General features: G+C 33.1%; 1 protein-coding gene and 1 non-coding gene across 2 annotated transcripts in view; both read left to right on the top strand.

Annotated features, from left to right (window-relative positions):
• Window positions 1–15,331, top strand: part of Cdkl2 (cyclin dependent kinase like 2) — a 35,866-nt gene extending 20,535 nt beyond the window's left edge. Inside the window, exons 5-14 of the mRNA XM_027939813.2 lie at window positions 477–589; window positions 1,865–2,004; window positions 3,859–3,947; window positions 5,988–6,123; window positions 7,287–7,585; window positions 8,160–8,250; window positions 11,490–11,613; window positions 11,849–11,955; window positions 13,110–13,198; window positions 14,957–15,331. Of these exons, the coding sequence (XP_027795614.1) occupies window positions 477–589; window positions 1,865–2,004; window positions 3,859–3,947; window positions 5,988–6,123; window positions 7,287–7,585; window positions 8,160–8,250; window positions 11,490–11,613; window positions 11,849–11,955; window positions 13,110–13,175 (1,165 nt within the window). The 3' untranslated portion in view covers window positions 13,176–13,198; window positions 14,957–15,331. The remainder of the gene's footprint in view (window positions 1–476; window positions 590–1,864; window positions 2,005–3,858; window positions 3,948–5,987; window positions 6,124–7,286; window positions 7,586–8,159; window positions 8,251–11,489; window positions 11,614–11,848; window positions 11,956–13,109; window positions 13,199–14,956) is intronic.
• LOC114096382 (small nucleolar RNA U13) lies at window positions 9,873–9,974 on the top strand. Its single transcript, XR_003583421.1, has one exon. It is a non-coding gene; the product is annotated as a small nucleolar RNA U13 (small nucleolar RNA).
• Window positions 15,332–19,467: the final 4,136 nt, after the last annotated feature.

Here is a 19,467-nt window from a genome sequence, read left to right as displayed (position 1 = left end):
GCCGAAAACTAAAATAAATAAATAAATATTTAAAAAAAAAAAAAAAAATGTCTCCCTGTTAGCCTTCAGGACCTGCTGTTATTGCATTTGTCTTTAGCAATCATCTTTTTCTGCTGTGTTTTTCTTTTTTCTATGGAACAAAGAATGAAATGACCTTGTTAGAGTTGCATGTAAACAAATAATGAATTGACTGAATGGAAGCCTGAGAGCCTTATTAGAACAAAGTACAGGTAATAGTGTTTTATCTTTTCAGAGGCTTTTTCCCTCTTAGGCCACATGATCAAAGCTTCTGGAAATCTCACTTATTAAAATTGAGAGAGGTCTTAACTTTAGATGAATGTCTTTTTATGGATAGTTTAAGGCTTATTACTATTATTCTCAATATCCAAAATATAAAGTATTAATATGCAGAATAGATTCAGATATAATAAACATATTAGGATGCCAAATTTTACACCACATTGCATTTCTTTCAGGGCTGTTGATGTGTGGGCCATTGGTTGTCTAGTAACTGAAATGTTCATGGGAGAACCACTATTTCCTGGAGATTCTGATATTGATCAGCTATATCATATTATGATGTGTTTAGGTAAGATTATGCATTTGCATTTTAAATTCTAGAAGTTTTTTTTTTCCTGTGTGTTTGTATTGGTTTTCAAAAGTTGTTTGTATATTAAAGAGGGTATCTATTCTAAGTGAAGGTAGGGCATAAATAGGAAAACATATATCATATATGCAGGTATGTGTGTGAGTCTCCCTGACCCAGTATGGTTTTGGTTTATCTGACACATGCTCTTAATCAGGCTCACCTCCCTCTCCTGTCAACAGAGAAGAAAAAGAGCAGAGGTTGTCCATTTTCTGTACTTGTACATTCAGTTAATCACATGTAGAGAGAATACAAATAATTATCATCCCTGGTCAGTAAACATTTGGTGAAATACAGTCAATATCCTCATTCTCAAAATGAGAGACACAGAGACTTTGAAGGTAATCTTGCTTCATCTTTGACCTTTTAAAAATATTTATTTTTTAGTTGTAGTTAGACACAATATCTTTATTTCACTTATTTATTTTTATGTGGTGCTGAGGATTGAACCCAGTGTCTCATATGTGCGAGGCGAGTGCTCTACCGCTGAGCCATAACCTCAGTCCCATCTTTGACTTTTGCTGTTAGCACTTTGGATAAAGTTTCAGAGCTAGACAATCAGAGTCTTTCATTTGCTGAAGTATCAATAAATGTTCAGAGATAGAGCTTGGAAGATGAAAATAATGGGAAACACTTGGTAACTATTTGATTTTACGTTTCCAGATGAGAAATTCAATAAGCAATAATTTCTTATGGAAACATAAATATATATGTTTACATATTAAAGTTGTGAGAAAAGTGAAATGCTCAAATATGACCTTAGATTCAGGTGTAAAATCAGTTTACTAAAAATTAAATTCATAAAGGGAGGAATTGATTTATTTAGATTAGATTCTGTCTACATGACTATATTTTAGTTGTTTTGGTCAACCCATTATGTTCTGTTGTTAGAAATAAAATACTGGTACTTATATCTGGGAAGCTATACAATATTCTTTACCTGTGTTCTCACATTTCAGTTCTATTTATAGCAGCTTGTGAATTTTTCTAAATGATGAGTTGAGATAATGATGTTACTTCCTTGAGTTGACTATGTCAAAGCCACTATAAAGACTGCCATGTGTCATTACAATAACAGCTCTATTTTTGGTTGATTTTGCATGCTGAGAGAGTCCCAAACTCCTGAAGCTGTGTTCCACGATTTCCTCTCCTCCACATAAGTTGTCCCTTCACCATTTCATGTATAATGACAGAGACGTGTGCTGTTTTCACTTCTAGGTAATTTAATTCCAAGACATCAGGAGTTGTTTTATAAAAATCCTGTGTTTGCTGGAGTAAGATTGCCTGAAATCAAGGAAACAGAACCTCTTGAAAGACGCTATCCTAAGCTCTCTGACGTTGTGATAGATTTAGCAAAGGTAGTCGTATTTTTTCTTTTCACTCTCTGACAGGAAATGTATGTATTACGTAGAGTTGGTTCTCTCTTTTGTCTAGTTGATCTTTTGGTCAACAATTTGCTCATGATCTTTTGTTTTTGTACATTAAGGAAGAATTTAAATACTTTGGTGTGTATTAGTGTAGAAACTTCAGATAAAAACCTGAAAATGTTACCTGTTTTAAACTCACTAAGATAACAATTAGTGTTATACAGCATGTTTTTTAAGTCTTCAGACATTCTCATAGCAATGTTAACATTCTCATCAAAAAAACATAAAAATTTTATATTTTAAGTGGAAATTAGAAGAAAAGTAGAATAAGAAAATAAAAATAAAGTTAGAAAATTAGGAAAAAAATAAAGTGTGTAGGGCATAGGATCATGACCTATTCTGTTTAGATTCTGGATTTACTGAAACTAACCACTATTGTTGCTTGTATCTAATTGATGAAGAGATTAGGGAGATTTTCACTGTATCAAATTATTTCTAAAAGTTGACCGTATACAATTATTAGCTCAAATAGTTCTCATTACTTAGACTCATTCAGAATATTGTTAAAATAATTATCTCCAAGTGCCAGGATCCTAGAACATTTCCCCAGGATGTCTTTTTGCTTCCTTTAACTCATTAAAAAAAAAGTTTAGTAAGCTTATAACTAATGATAATAAGTTTTTAGAATAGTATGTTTGTACTTTTTACCTAATCTAATAGATTAAGCATTTGTCATTGAGACCAGCTTCATCACCTGTCTGTAAAGAGATTTAAAAGGGAATAAAAGTTAAAATACTGTCCAACATAAATCCCTTAAGTAGAATCATATAATTTTAAAAGGTTTTATTATAGAAAATTTTAAAAATAGAAAAGAAAAAATAGTCATAGAATAAACCCAGACATTCTTTTCATCTAGTTTCAGCAATTACCAACCTTTTTATAATCGTGGCTAACCCATCCATACTCAACTTCAACGTTTTTTCCCTGCTTGGAGTATTTTGAAACAAATACCCAACATTATATTATTTCAGTTATATATTAAGCTTATAATTATTTGTAGAACTTATTTACTTAAAGCTACTTACTAAGACCCTTTTATTTTTATTGACATTGAGGGGTTTCAATGTATCACAGTGAAACTTGCATTAAAATAAAATGATTTATGTAAAGCACCTAGTACAATAAGAAGTACAGAGTAGGTCTTTTCCCCCTCCAATCTCAGTAGATCTAATTTTTAAAAATTCACAATAATTCCTTAGTATCACAAAATATATAATCATTGTCCAAAGTTTTAACTGTTATATAATTTTTTATAGTTTAAATTAGAATCCAAATGAAGGTTATAGATTGCAATAGATTGGTTGATAAGTCTTTTAAGACAATTTATAAGTTTCTTTTATTCTTTCTTTTTTGTTTAAATCCTGCAATTTGTTGAAGCAACTAGGTTGTGTGTCCCATTAACTTTCCCCATGATATGGTTCAGCATGTTCCTGTGTCCTTTATTTCTTATAAACTATAGTAAAGCTATAGCTTGATCAGAATCAGGTTATTTTTTTGACAAGACTACATCCTAGGAGTTTGTATATTTTCATCTAATGCTACTGAATATATGGTGCTGTGTGTGTATGTGTGTGTGTATGGTGTGTGTGTATGTGAGTGATATTAGCAACCATTGATGATCATTTTATGGATTTGTGCTTTTTTCTTCATCCTTAGTTAGAGATGTTTAAAATTCATTGGCTATGAGTAGGATTTTTCTTTTTTATTTTTTTTTTTTTGTGTTTGGAAATTTAAATGTAGGAAGTTTTCCTTGGATAAGAATTATTTGTGTTCTTAATTTTTTAGAAATGCTTACATGTTGACCCAGACAAAAGGCCTTTCTGTGCTGAGCTGCTACACCATGATTTCTTTCAAATGGATAGATTTGCAGAGAGGTATAGTACTAACCCATGTTTTCCAGGCCTTAATAATCTAGGATTTAAGTAAGGCTTCTGCATAGTCACAGACAGCATTTTCCTTATTTCTGTTGTCACCTGTTTTTGCAGGACTAAAGAATCTACCATCCTACCCGAGTTCACCCTTAGTAATAATGCAGTTGTTCACCCTTAGTAATAATGCAGTTCTTAGGGATAGTCTCCTATGCTTACTAAACTGGTGCTTCTAGTTTTCAAGAAGCATTATTTCATGCCCCCCGCCCCCATTTTCCCTGTGGTGACATCTGCCATTCAGGTCACTGATTCCTATGTTGCTACCAGCTATGTGATGCCATTATCTTCTGTGCTGATGTAGTTACAAAGGTGCCATCTCCTGTTGCTGGTAAACTCAAAGCCACAACAGGTGCTATGATATTGCTGACACTGCTGATGTGCTGGAGATCGTAAGGTCAAATCTGTGGGTGTCGTAGCTACTGGCATAGTCTCTAGAGCTACCGTGCTGCTCCAGGTGCTGGCATCAGTGCAGCTGACAGAACAAAAAAAATAATCAGATGAGTGGCAGTTATATCACCTTATATTTTTGCAAATCTTTTTAATATTTAGCTTAGTAGAAGATAACCAGATTCTTACGTTTGCTTGCTTTTATATTCAATTAATTGTGCAATATTTTTTGGTTGAAATATATGAAGAAACTCTGGCCTTACACAAACATGTGATTGGAAAAATGGAAGAAAATTTTAACAGCCTTTTTGGGTAGTTGTGGGTGTTTTTAAATTTTATATCAAATTCTGATATACTCAAACTTGGCAGTGGTAGTTTCTTAAAGGTTGATCACTCTGAAATCCGAAACTGTATCAATGAACTTGTTTTTCCTCTGTTGCATTAAAATCTATTTATCTTTCTTATTTTTTTAAGTGGGTCTTTTTAATCATCCTTGCTTTTATAACACCATGCATTAATCATTTGGAAAATATTGATAAATTTCATTGTACAATATAAAAAATGTCATATTCCATCTCATCATAAAACTGTTTTGAATCATTGGGAAGCTTTTAAGATCAAAAGTTCAACAGAATTCTAATTTTAACATGAAAGCTTGAGTTTTATTATTGAAATATATTATTCACCATTTTTTTATTTTCTAAAAGAAATGTCTGGCACCTCCCCCAAATTTAACTAACCATCAGTTTTCTGTCATTCTTTCTTTCAAGTAAAAATATTGTTCTATGAAAAAGTTTGTAGTATGTATCTCAAACAATATACAAGTGCTTTTCTTAAAATGATCATTGCACTTTGGTTCATAATAGATGCTTTATGCATATTACCATTTTGTCACATAGAATATGAAAACAGGGTTTAGCTTTTATAAAATTAATACTTTTCACTGCCTTATCAGGGTCATTCTTAAGTAAAACTGTTTTACTGCTTTTTTTTTTTTTAACTGAAAATGCATGACAATGAAGAAAATGACTTCTGGTATAGTTTGGTGCCAGTGTTCTAATTCTTGGCAAGGAGCTGGCAGGTTTTCCCCCCATTGTTTTTATAGCATACAGACAATATCTTCATATTAAGATAAGAATAGCTTGTATTAGGCATGGTGATGCTCACCTGTAATCCCAGCAACTCAGGAGGCTGAGGCAGGAGGATCACAAGTTCAAAGCCAGCCTAAGCAATTTAGCAAGGCCCTAAGCAACTTACAGGGTCTCAAAATAAAGAATAAAAAGGCTGGGAATGTGGCTCAGTGGCTGAGTGCCCCCTGGGTTCAATCCCAGTATCTAAATAAATAAATAAAACAAAACAGAATATCTTGGACTTTGTGAACCTCCTGAATGATACTCAGGGATCCCTACAGATCTATAGACTACCCTTTCTTAACTGTTGATCTAGGCCATCATTTTTCTTATTTTAAATAAAATATTCTAGTCTCACCCTTGATTGAAGGGTGAGATTTTCAACAATTATCTTGAAAATCAATTGTTTTTCTAGGTTTCTCTGTTTCATACAATTTCATTTTATTGAAGAATGTATTTTTCTGTATAGGTTTTCTCAGGAACTACAATTAAAAATACAGAAAGATGCCAGGAATATTTCTTTATCTAAAAAATCCCAAAACAGAAAGAAGGAAAAGGAAAAAGATGATTCCTTAGGTGAAGAAAGAAAAATGCTGGTGGTACAGGTAAATGTCTATGTTTTAAATTAATTTTTGTGGGAGGAAATGAAGCTTTTAGAAGTTTTCTGAGTGGTGAACAAGTTCTTAACTGTTAGCCTATTTGTTAAAAATGTATCTTCCCTACAGATATTGCCAGTTTAAAACAAACTCAGTATGTTTTTAATGCCAGTGTATACCAGGAAACTATAATAATGCTTGTCAGGAAATTAAAGTTGTTAACATAAAATTATGTTGGTGGAGTCTAGGTAGATGAGCTACAGCAGAAGGAGAAATCTCTTTTATAGGTTTCAGATATTATAGCATTTTTAACTCTGGGGTTCTTGGAGGCTAGAGGTCTGCTAAGCCTAGTAATACATTCCAAGAGTTTTACCTAAGAGTCATGAGGATGTTAGGTCAGATACAGAGGTTGAAAGTAAATGGCTCAAAAGACAGCTCAAGATAATTTTGGCTCATGACCTACATTCCATCTCTCCATAATCATAATGTTGTAGTCATCCAAATTCAAATAGTCTGCAGGATCTTTAATATAGATGTGGCTTCTTCCGAGAAATTCAGTTCCATATGCTCATCTAAGAACACCTAGACACATGCTTGTATGTGTCCACCCACACAGGGAGAGCAAACACACACACACACACACACACACACACACACACACACACACACACCACTCTTTCTCCTTAAATGATGTGAGAAAAAAATATTGTTTTAGAATTTTATATAAATTGGAGCATTATAAAATTGAAATTTGAATATTTAAATTTGCTTTTCTGGCTAAGGTACTCAGGATCTGTTCTTAATAAGGTAATTTGAATTCACTACCCTCAGAGTCAGGGAGCATAGAGGTGAGAAAAGTAGCTTTCTTAATTCCTCTTTCACTTTTTTTTCCCCACTGAAATTCATATACACCATATACAGATACCATATGCACACATATCCAAATATATTATCAATTAGTGTTACATTTTGGTTCTTTTTGTATTTTCACAATAAATATGTGAATAAGAATGTGGGTTTCATTTTTAATTCTATTGGTAGATTAAAGATAATGGTCACAAAAAGGTGATACCTGTGAAATTCTGCTTGAGGCAACAAGTAAGTACTACATAAGAAGAGGTAATTTTCTTTCTTTTCAGATCACTAACTTTAATATTTTTATTCATGCTTAGGATACCAATGCTGATCCCAAAGTTAAGAATTCTAAGGTATTTAAAATAAAAGGATCAAAAATCGATGGAGAGAAAGTTGAAAAAGGCAATAGAGGTTCAAATGCCAGGTATCTCCATGGAAATAGGATAAGCCACATCAAAACAGTGCCTTCCACAAGCCTCAGAGACTGCAGCAATGTCAGCGTGAACCACACAAGGAATCCAAGCACAGCAATCCCCCCACTTATACACAATCTTTCAGCAGTTGCTCCTGGTGTTAATTCTGGAATGGGAACTATCTCAGGTGTACAGAGTTACAGGTATGAATTAGGAAAGTAAGACTAAAAAAATTGCTAAGAGATCTATTTGCAAATGATAATGTTTATTGATTCATTCACATTGTTTTACTCGTAGAATTATAGATGCTATTTATACTTGTTAGGTTGTTGTTGCAAAACTTTTTGACTTGTATGATGAAAATTATTAGGATTTGTACCCAAAATTCACCTGAGTCCTAAGGAAGTAGAATTGTATGATTTAAGGTGAAGAGAATTTACAACTATTTAGACTATAATATGAAAGGATGTTATTGTAATAAGAAATTTGTTTTGGTGGTCTGCTGCTGCATAGTTTGTCTATTGGCACTTGGTGGTAAAAGGAAGCACCTTTTGGGAATTTTGCTAAAAGAAAAGTAAATTTTGCTAAAAGGTAGGAGTTGAGGCTGTGAGGAAGGCATGAGTCAAGTGATAAATTATAGAATGCTTCACTAGATTTATATGTAATATATATTTGAAGATAGGCATCAAATTCTGATTAAACTGCGTAACACTTGGTGCTGTGTCATTTGGTTTTGTGCTTGAAAATAATAATTATTGATTTTAATTTTTTTTGCAGAGTGGATGAGAAAACTAAGAAGTATTGTATTCCATTTGTTAAACCAAATAAACATTCTCCATCAGGAATTTATAATATTAATGTGACATCAGTAAGTAAACTGTTCCCAGTCGAAGAAGAGCAAGCACTAGTCAGTTCTAGACTTGTATAATATTCAGTATGACAGTTAAGAACTGAGAATTGTATTTAGAGTCATAAAGTGAAACCTTAATTATGCAAAAATCGTCCTGTCATAGTCAGAATGTAGAATCCTAAAATTTAAATAAGCCTGAAGGATGTTGTTATAATGCCATTTGCTTGTTTATGGAAGCATAGTAAATTTTCTTAATGCTTGCCAATCAGTCAGTTCTTTTTTTTTAGAATAAATGAAAAGAGAAATTATCTCATTATCTTACCCACACCAGATTTCTGGTGAAAGTATTTTTTTATTCATTTAACAAATATTTCTTGATCATCTATTTTATATAAGACACCAGAATTAAGTCAGTCTCTCTCCATGGAACTTTTGGTCTAAAAAATCAGCAAACTAAAAACATGCTATCAGATTTTAGTATTCAAAGCATGACTAAGGTTCAGAGATAGCACAGGAAGGAGCATTATTATTCTCAACATAACCTCCAGAATGCTGCTTTTATAAACGATGTCAAATCATCATCATTCTTCTGTTCAAAATCTTTCATTGACTTCCCTTTTCTGAGTAAATGCCAAAGTCCTTAAGGGGCCATCAAGTTCCTGCATGATGAAAGCCCCCTGCCCTTTTAATCCTACCTCTGTTTCCTTTCTTTTTATCAATCTGTTCTGACCATGCTGATTTCCTTGTTATTCCTGAAATATGGCCATGCGTTCTTCTGGGCTTTTACACTTAACATTTAGAGCTCTGTTCCTCCAGATAACCCACTGTTGTGTACTTTTTCTCCTCTTTAGTACACATAAAACCTTATCGTGAGTTCTTCTTTAATATTGTGACTCATTTTTTCTCATTACCCTCTATCTCTTCTCCTTCCTTAGTTTTTTTTTCATTACCTATATCTGCATCCTCTATGTGCTCATTTTTATGTATAGTCTGTCTCCTCAAAAATACCATGTGTAAGCTTCCATGTCAGTAATTTGTGATGTTTTCTTCACTTCTATACTCCATTCCTGAGAATAATGTTTAGCCCAGTAAGGCTGCTTAAGAGGGGCTAGGAGTATAGCTCAGTGGTAGAGTTTGTGCTTAGCATGCATAAGGCCTTGGATTAGAACCCAAAAAAAAGAGAGGGGTGGGACTTAAGAAATGTGGAGAATAAGTAAATTCTTTTTACATAGAAAGAAGAGGTATGGATATATTTCCCAAACAGTATTTTTTCCACTAATTTCTCTACTCATTATCCTCAGAGATGAAAAATACAGTCTTTTCATCTCTCTCATGATTTGGACATTGCTGTTTTTCTTTTAATTATTCTTAGTATATTACTTCTGTGCTCATGACATTTTATTTTTTGATAATACCCTACTGATTTCTTTTATTTTTTAATCCTGGCCTGTTCTGGAAGATTATTTCAATCAGCAAACCTTTTTAAAAGTAGCTAGCTCAATACTGTTTTTTAAGAATTGATATCAACTGCTTTCAGGCATTGCATATTCAATGCTGGCTAATAATTTTAGATCCTATTTTTATTTATTCTTCTTTGGAAAAGATAATCGAGAAAGGGGGTAAAGATTGGTGGAGAAAAGATCCTTCGGTTCGTACGTGTGATGATTGGGGGGTCCTGCTCTTGTCTGAGATGTGCCTCCCTCTAAACCTTGTTATGACATCAGCACATTACCCATCTGACGTGAAAAAAAAATGGTGGAGAAAAGACCTACTGGAGTCTTTCCTTAATGAAAATTAATGCAGACAGAACTAAATCTAGACTTTCTTCAGCTTCTGCATTAAAGATCTGTACTTTCCCCACTCTTTATGCCCTAATTCTGGGATGTGAATAAATATACAAACATTTATTATTATGTGTTTTTTTTTTTTTTTGTCATGCTTTGAATGTGTAAATCTGGTAGTTTGAACTCACTTTTTGATTTTATTTTTTTGTACTCAAGGAATCTTTATGGCTTAATGTCATTATGTGTATGTTTGTTGTGTGTGTATTTCATCATATATATGTATATATAAATACACACATACATATATGTGATTTTGTCATATATGTTTTTTGTCAAGTCACATAATTTCTATGTGCCATTTATTTTGAAGATGTTGAAAAGAATGTAGTTTCTGCAATTCTTAAATGAAAAAGTTTATAAAAATATCAAATTTATAAAATTGAAGAATTGAAGTGACACTACTATTCCTCACTTTGGATGTTTTCTGACTTTATCAACTATGAAGTAATAAAAATAAAAAAGACAAGGAAAATAACTGAGGTTACAGTTTTTTACTAAATAAACTATATTTCCTGGGAAGATAGTATCATGCTAACCCTAAGGAGCAAGACAAGACCAAATACAGAAAACAAGTAACAAGATTATATTGAGAAAGAAAGAATCAATCTTGGAGGAGATGTGATTATGCTACTGGAATTGAAGGTTCTGCTCACCACTCAACCAAAATTCAGGAATCACAAATTGGTGGAAGAAAACAGATTTATTCAAAGCCATTCCTGAGGAAGTTAGAGGAGACTTTTCTGTCTCAATCTCCAACTTGAGAGTGCTCAGGGATGCAAACAACTTTTATGAGAGAAAAAGTGGGTATAGTAAGATAAAAGGCAGGAAATACACCTATGTGGATTTAGCTATGCTGTGCTTGCTAGAGAATTATGTCAAAATTCCAGTGTCCTTGGCACCCACTTAATCTAGGGACTAGTTTTTCAGTTTCCATTTTTATCATGAGGAAGTTAAGATGGAAAAAAAAAACATTTTTAAAATCAGGAAATGAAAATAATTTAGAGCTTTTAATTTCAAGGGAGCTCTATTATAATACATGTAATGGCAACTATTTGCTGAAAAGCCCAAGTGTTATTAGGTCTGACCTTGGTAGCCTGAAAGACCAGAGTATTGATTTTCATCTTCTATCCTTTTACTCTTGGCAGGACTTATACCGAAGGTTGGCACGGGGAAAAGGAGAAATGTAGAACAATCAGGTTATCCACTTGTTAACAATTTTAATAAATTTGGTAAAGAGGAGGTTTAGAATAATTGAGTAAAATGGTTTCCTATGTTATTAATATCCTTAAAGTTTTTTATTCTGGCTCTTTAAATCTATAAACATTAGGATACAAATAAAGTCGTTACAAAAGAAAGAAAGTCTAGTTTACCCTGAAGCTAATTTATTTCTGTTAATAATTCTGACCAAATTAGGTCTCTAGTGAAAAAAGCCTCCTTCAGGCAAATAAGAAAAGAAGGGAATATTCTAAGACAGATGTCCGTTTGCCTGAACTGAACTATAATCATCTCCCTGAACTAAGAGCCTTGGAAGGAATAGGTATGTTTATGATGCTTTTAATTTTTTCAGCCCTTTTGTGTACATTGTAAAATGTGTAGTAAATAAACTAACAGAATATTTAAGAAATAATTTATGGTAACCTTACATATTTTAAGTAATTAAACACATATACTCATTTATGTGTAATAAATACATATTGAGGGACAGATGTAGAATATGAAAAACTAAAAAAATGTATATTTTTTTCATTGTGTTTATGGTTGTTTTTATCTAGCTCGAAATTCTAGACTAATAAAGAAAGAGAACAAAATTCTTTCAGAATCTCGGATTCCTTCTCTGGCTGCTATTGACCTGCATACTCCCAGTGTTGCTTTACATCAGGTATTGAAATATTCTTTGTAAATTAGAGAAACTTGGGTCTCTTACATATTTACTATATTTTAAGGAAAATTTGGTCTTAAGAATTGGGCAGGTTTTCTGTTGATCTATAAGATTTTGCTTGCTAAAGCTCATTTTATATGTCATTGCAGTTAGTATCTTATTGCATAAATATTTATATATAAATTTCCTAACTGGTAGTAATCATTTTTTTAGGTTAAAAATGTGTGTCTGTGAGTGAGAGTGTGTGTGTGTGTGTGTGTGTGTGTGTGTGTGTGTGTATAGCCTAGGTATGTTCTTTGTATAACAATAGGCTTTGTGGGAGTTTGTAGTATTTTACTGCATTAACCCTAAAGTTAAAACCTCATTTTGAAAGAGTAAAACTCTGGAATCATTTCTTAATCTCTCAAAATGAATTGTCTACCTGACATTTTTTTTTTCCTAAGACCATCCTTTTACCTAATTTAAACGTTTTCTATTCCATATAATCTTCCACTTCTAGAATTTCTTTTAGTTCCTTAGAATATGTATGTTTCTGCTCCTTTCCTTCTGAGAGTCTAATGACAAAACATAGGTTAGACCTTTTGATGTTTTCTCACAGGTTCCTGAGACTCTGTTAACTTTTCCCTAATCTTTTTTCTTTCTACAGATTGTACAGTTTCTTTTACCTCTCTTCATGTTCTGTGACATTTTACTTTGTTATCTCTGTCCCACTATTAAGTCCATTCAGTTAGATTTTAAAAATTTCAGATAGTATATATTTTAATCCTAAAATAACCACTTGATTATTTTTAATAGCTTTTATTTCTGTGCTAAGAATTCCTGACCCTTCATTCATTTCAAGTATATTTTCCTTTACTTCATATAACACAGTTATAATGGTTGCTTTGAAGTCTTAATATGATGATTTCAAATGGTTTTTGTTTTATAATAAGTTTTGTAATAAATAGCACACAATGACAGATTAGAAGTATCTTTTAATGTATGTATAAACTAAAGGCCAAAATGTCCTCTGACTTCATTCTTTCCCATGCAAGCAACTTGAGCTATGAATAGTTAATTCTAAGCATCTGATATTTAAACAGCCAGAATTGGAATTTTGGAGGAGTGAGACATTTACAATTACTGAGAAACTATAAAGATTGATTATTTTATAGGTATCAGGATCTCCCCTGTCAGATGATGCAGAGGCCGACTTGCCTCGGATGGAACACCAGCATTGAGAATTATTTTAGTTCAGAAGGGGGTAAGTCTGATTTCTCATACTTAAAGCTGTGTCACTTTTTTAAAAAAAAAAAGTACCTGTGGTGCTGGGGATCGAACCTAGTACTTCACACGTGCGAGGCAAGCGCTCTACCACTGAGCCAGTCCCTGTGTCACCTTTAATGAGAAATATTTTGTGGTTTTCTGAAGAAAATTTTCAGCCAAAACATTCTCTGGTTATTGATTTCATAAGAACTCCTGCCAGGGAAGTTGTGCCACTTAGAAAATCAAAAGCATTTGTGTATAAAGTAAAATTTTTTTAATAGATCTTATATCTCTTGATCTTGAACTAATCTGAATTTTATTAGCTATAATAATGTGAATTCAGGGTGACAAGTACTGAAGAAGGTTATATACTTATCTTACTTTTCAGTATTTTGTTCTGTGGGCTTGTCAAGCAAGATAAATTAAACAATGACTTGGTATTCTCTTTCCCAATAAAGAGGGATCAGCAGTATACCAAATGATTACTTTTAAGTGTTTTTGTACTAAAAAAATTTTAAACCTGTTGGAATGATAATTTGCTAGATTACTTTAAGCAAGTCATTCAATGTTTAATATCTCATTAACTCTGTAAAATACGATATTGTAATAAAATGCCAGGTTTCTTTAAATTTTATTATTGGAATTCATCTGTTAATCTCCACAAAGCATTTTGAATATCTGTGATATCAAAGATCACTTTCCTGTGAAGTGAAAAAAGCTTAAATTTTAATTCTTCATTTGCACAAGCCCTTCCTAGACCCAGGGAAAGGGCTTTGCAATGTAGTGGCACCCCCATTCTCCACAAAAAAAAAATTTAACTCGGCTTCTCCAGAAATCTTCACTATGGCTGATTTTAAGACTGTCAGCAAATGAGTCTCTACAAAAGAGTTCAATGTAGATAAATTTCCTATTTTCATGTTGCCCTATTTTACTTGGCCGCTAGCCTGGAAGAAATCAGCATTCCAGATGCTAGACACCCCCTTACTAGTTTTTCACAAATGTATCCAGTATAGTAGTTTGTAGAAATGTGTAAACAAGGCCTCTGGCCTTGAGCTGGAGCTTCACAGAGATGTCTACATTTCTAAGATAAGAGAAGTTACTAATTGGGCTCTATGGTAAAAGCTGGCAGAGGGAGGAAAGAGAGGGGAGAAGAAGTTCTCCCCTTCTCAGGTTTTGTCCTTGAAGGGTTAACTTGCCCAGAACAGTGAAAGAAAAAGCTGCTTTTATGTGAACTTCTGCAGCCTGAACTTCTGAGTTCCTCCCCTTACATGCTGGTTATAAAACTCTGAAACTACCTGAACTTGGGGTTCAGGGGATTGATTGCTTATAGTAAAAGCTGTCCCCTCTGAACCTGGCTGCAGCCAAATAAAACTGTTTCCTGATAACTTTGGTGCCTTGCCTTGTCTGTCCCTACAATAGCAATGCATTTATTTGAGTTGGTTCATGTGAACTGTGAACAACTAATTCATGTAAACTGTATAAACTTCAGGCTCTACAAACCTTACATCTCTTTTGTCAAAATCAGTCATTGTTTGCATAAAAGAAGATAATGTGCTATACAAGATAGTTTAGATTGATAGTTATTCTAAAGAATGTTTTTAAAATCTTCTTTTTAATACATATAATCTAGGTTTTCTTAGACTACATAGTACCCACCAATGTTATCAATGTATACATTTTGAGAAAGCGAGTGAGACAAATTAATTTCTAGAAATATTTAATATAAAATATTTGGTGGAATATTCTGTGCTTTTAGATGCTGCTATAGCACTTGAGATGACATCTCCTTGCAACTAGAGTGCTAATATCCTAAGAGGAGAGATTCGTGGTATTCATTGTTTCCTTCTGAACTTCCTGCATTTTCTAAGAAAGTTGCTTTGCAGAGGAAGGAAAGACAAAGACATCCTTCAAATGTTTCAAAGGAAGATTGAACAAGTTCACCTTCCCAACTGTTATCCTGTTACTTTTTCAGTCTGTTGATGCTTGCTATTTTAAGATATAGACAATGAAAGAATAGTAATATGGTTCTTGTTACATGAATGTGAATTTGCTATTAGTAGATTGTGTATTTAAATTACTAAGATTAAAAGTGATTAAAAATGGAGGCGAGAGACACATTATAAAAGGTCATGTTATTCATGCATTTAACCTTGTGTGATCTGTATAAATGTTTACAGTTGAAGAAAATGAAAACAACTCTAGGATCAGTAAAATAAAATGTTTTGTTTACTTTACCTATAAAAACACTTGAAAATCTTGTTTCTAGGCATTAAGGTGATATGTAACTGCTGTCCAGGAGTGATATATATCATTGGTTTCTGTGATTGTTGTTAATATTCAGTGTATTGTGGGAATCTGGCCTTTCTGCTGATCTAAGAACTACGTTAATATAAATCTGACAGAGAAACTTTTTATTTCTAATGACTCAGTACAGCTGTGGCATTGGTAGTCCTCTGCGTTGTAAAATTTTGGTGCTAATGTTCCTGTGTGAAGGAACATGATTGGAACAAGAGGAAAAGGAGAATAGAGTACTGAACCTTAAAGGTGAATACTGCACTTCTCACTGGAAAGAGTTACACATACGAAATAGGTGATGGGAAGCAGGGTTACCTATTAATCAGGCTGATCACTTTTGTCTAGGCCAATTGCTGTTGAGACTAAAGAGACTGTAGGGAGGGAATGTCTGTTATTACGGACTCCACTCTTGTCCACTGATATTTTGAGGGTGATATTAGAACCCAGAGAAGTTTCTGTGCCTCAAATGCTTAGGCCTTCCCAAAGCTTTTCTCCAAGGTACATCATCATTTACCACACATTTTGCACAGGTGTGCAACATTTTAGGTGGGAGAGTTAGACCAATTGAGCTCCAGATTCTTGTTTCTAGGATTCCAGTCATGCTCTGCATTTATCATTTTTAAAGAACAGTTGTTAAGGAGACCAGGATTTGAATAGAATTTTTGCCTTAGCCAATTAAAAGTGTGTTGTTTTTTCCTAAAAGCCCTTGACTAGAATTAATCCAAGAATTTAACTAAATTTTTCTTTATTACTCCAAGGAACTTAACATTGAACTTCTGGCCTTAGATACTTGGGCCTCAAAAGACTAGGACATTCAAGAGGAAGCAAAATCAATGGTTCCAACATATAAGTCTATAGGTGATGATTAAATTGATATTTGGTTTTGATTTAAAAGCTTTATTTTTAACCTTTTACCTGGTATTTGACTAGATTAGTATGGCTAAAATGCTGAAAAAAAATTAGAATATCAGCATTAATGATCTTCATACTAATATATTATTTTATTTTTACTTTGAAAAATATTGCCAACAGACTCTACAATCTAGAAAGAAGACAATACTTAAAGTCAGTCCTCAACAACAGCTTATTTCAATGCTATGTTTATGTAAAGAGAAGTATGAAAATATTAGCTCAATTTCTGAGGGTCTAAGTCATTTACCTTCTAATTCTGTACTCTCCTTAGGTATCTTTTGCCTATTTAAATATCTGTGAAAAAACTGAGAATCATTTATACTCAAGTCTTTGTTGAAACTTGAGGATCATATATGATTAAAACCTTGGCAGAACTATTAAAAAAGATTTTTCAAACTAGGGCTGTAGATACTAAACCAAAATAATCTTTGTTTTCAGTTTGTGGTTATTTACTCTCCCTTTACAAGGATATGATTTAGTTACACACTAATATGAACTATGTATATGTACTAGTGGGGGACAATGGGTTTGCAGTGTATGTGTATGTTTTAAAATAAATAAATATTATCTAACTAAGCTCCATAGGTGGTTTTAATTTATATTTATTTAATTAAGATACTAAAAGTTATACACACACACACACACACCCAGACCCCACTGTATGGTATTTAATAAATTAGTTTGAAATAATGTTAATTTGTTTTGTTGTTGTTGAAAATTTGAATATAGGGGCAACCAGTTAATTAACTGTATAGCTGGTGATATAAATAGCACAGTGATAAAATAATAAATAAAGACTACCTGGCAAAAGTTATGACAGACCCAGGTTAAGAACCCAGTTCTTCTGATCAAAAATTCCCTGATTGTTTGGGATGCCTGACTTCCTGTTTAAATGGGGATATGGTAATGAGCCCAAAAATAAATATAAAGAATAAAAATCCATCCTTGCCAACAGTTTTGACCACCTTGACAGAAACAAATCCTTCTTTCTCATTAAGAATTTTAACTTAAAAAAAAGTATTATATAAGTGATATCATACTACATGTATTATTTTGGAATTTGCTTTTAAATTCTACATTATTTTTGAGATCTGTTTATACTGATACATAGGATAAATTTAGTTCATTCTTACCTACTAAGCATGTGAATAAAGCACCTTTTATGTACCCATAAAAAAAATAAAAATAAATGGGGATATGGAAGATTTTTTTTTTTCTTATTTTTTGGTTCACTTATCTTAGTTGTGCTATAATATAAGGCTGCATGTATACTCAGCTGTGAGTCAGACTAGACTGAAAATTGTGGTTGACTTGTTTTTTAATCACCCTGTGTATAAGCAAACCACTGGCAGGGAATTAGAGAACCACCAGAGGACCGCTTCTAACCTTGTTAGGCTAGTCTTGGTGAACTGGACTAAAAGAATTTTTCTTTATTGTTTTGTGTTAAGTATGTTTACATTAGGAAGGAGACCTTAACACTCTCCTATTTTTATAAAAATTATCTTATTATATTGCTTTCTAAAGGGACCTATTGTTTTCTCTTGATGGCATCAAAACATGAAATAACTTGAAAATGCAATTAACAGACAGCTTATCTGCTTCTTAACATGCACTTCTGAGAGGTACTTTGCCACAAATATTGACCTCATCACATGTGTATAACTTGTGATTTAGAGCTATGTGTTTATTGATGTTTGTGGATGGCTGACAGTGAATATATTATACACTGAGAAATTTTCTTTTCCCTCTTTTTTTTTTTTTTTGTACCAGGGATTGAACCCAGGGGTGCTTAACCACTGAGCCATATCCCAAGCCCTTTTTATTTTTTTATTTTATTGGCTTTGAACTTGCAATCCTCCTGCCTCAGCCTCCTGAGTCACTGGGATTACAGGTGTGCACCACTGCACTGGCAGAGAAATTTTCTTTAAAATAAAAACTCTGCTCAGGAAGCTGCAACAGGAGAATTGAAAGTTCAAAACCAGCCTCAGCAATTTAGCAATGTCTTAAGCAACTTAGCGAGACTGTCTCAAAAAATACAAAGAGCTGGGGATATGGCTTTAAGTGCCCCTGGGTTCAATTCCTGGAAACAAAAACAAAACTATCAAGAAAATATCATTTTATTTTGTTTTCAGTGAAAATTAATTTTCCCCACTATATAACCTTATTCAATTATTTCATTCTTTACTTTAGCCTGCAGGATCATTTCCTGTAGAAGCAAGGAAGGTTCAACAATAAAATTCTGGAAAATATTTTGTCAGGTAACATGAATTAATATAGGAAAGAATCAGGGAAATTAAAGTGACATCTCAATTCAGCATGTTTTCTTGTCCTTAGACTAGGGTGGTAGCAAGAACAATACCTAATGTCTCTCCCTCACTAAGTTTTCAATGTCTGTAAAGATTAGGAACAACAAATTATTTACCTATTTCTATTCCACATAATCTAGTACAGTGATTTCTATGTGATAATGGTACTAATACCTATAAAAGTAGGAATATTGTTCAGATTTTATAGGCATTTGACTTTGAAGGTTTAAAGAATTTAATGTCATTTGACAAATAAAAAAGCCATGAGAGTTTGTTGGCATAAATATATAGTCATGATTACTTGGATCTGGAATTAATTTTAAAAATGAAACATTTATTTAGATAATATAAACATTAGGAGCTTAGATTACTGGAGCTCCATGCTTCCTCACTGATTCTAAAGGAGATGAAGAGTTTCTTAACCCATCAAATAAAACTTCACTCATAGATTGGAGCCTGAAGCAAATCTCTGTATGGGTTGGGGTGGGGGTTCAGTGAAGATGGTATGCACTAAGGGGCTCCTGTTAAGTACCCTTGCCTGAATTAAGGGGAGTGAAAGGAAAAGGGATTATGCTGATTGGCTGGCAGCCTATCCATGGACCCACATGACTTGTAGAGCAATAGGGGCACAGAATGGACGCTGGAGAAATCATCACAGTGCTCACCAGAGATGGACTTTTTAAAGCTGCAGAAGGTATGATTCATTTTATATTTTGATTGATTCTGCCAAATTTCCCCCTTAAAAGGCTGTACC

Source organism: Marmota flaviventris, chromosome 7 (assembly GCF_047511675.1).
Source record: "Marmota flaviventris isolate mMarFla1 chromosome 7, mMarFla1.hap1, whole genome shotgun sequence".
Classification (NCBI taxonomy): domain Eukaryota; kingdom Metazoa; phylum Chordata; class Mammalia; order Rodentia; family Sciuridae; genus Marmota; species Marmota flaviventris.
Note: the sequence above shows the minus strand (reverse complement) of the source record. Positions and strands in the feature narration are given on the sequence as shown.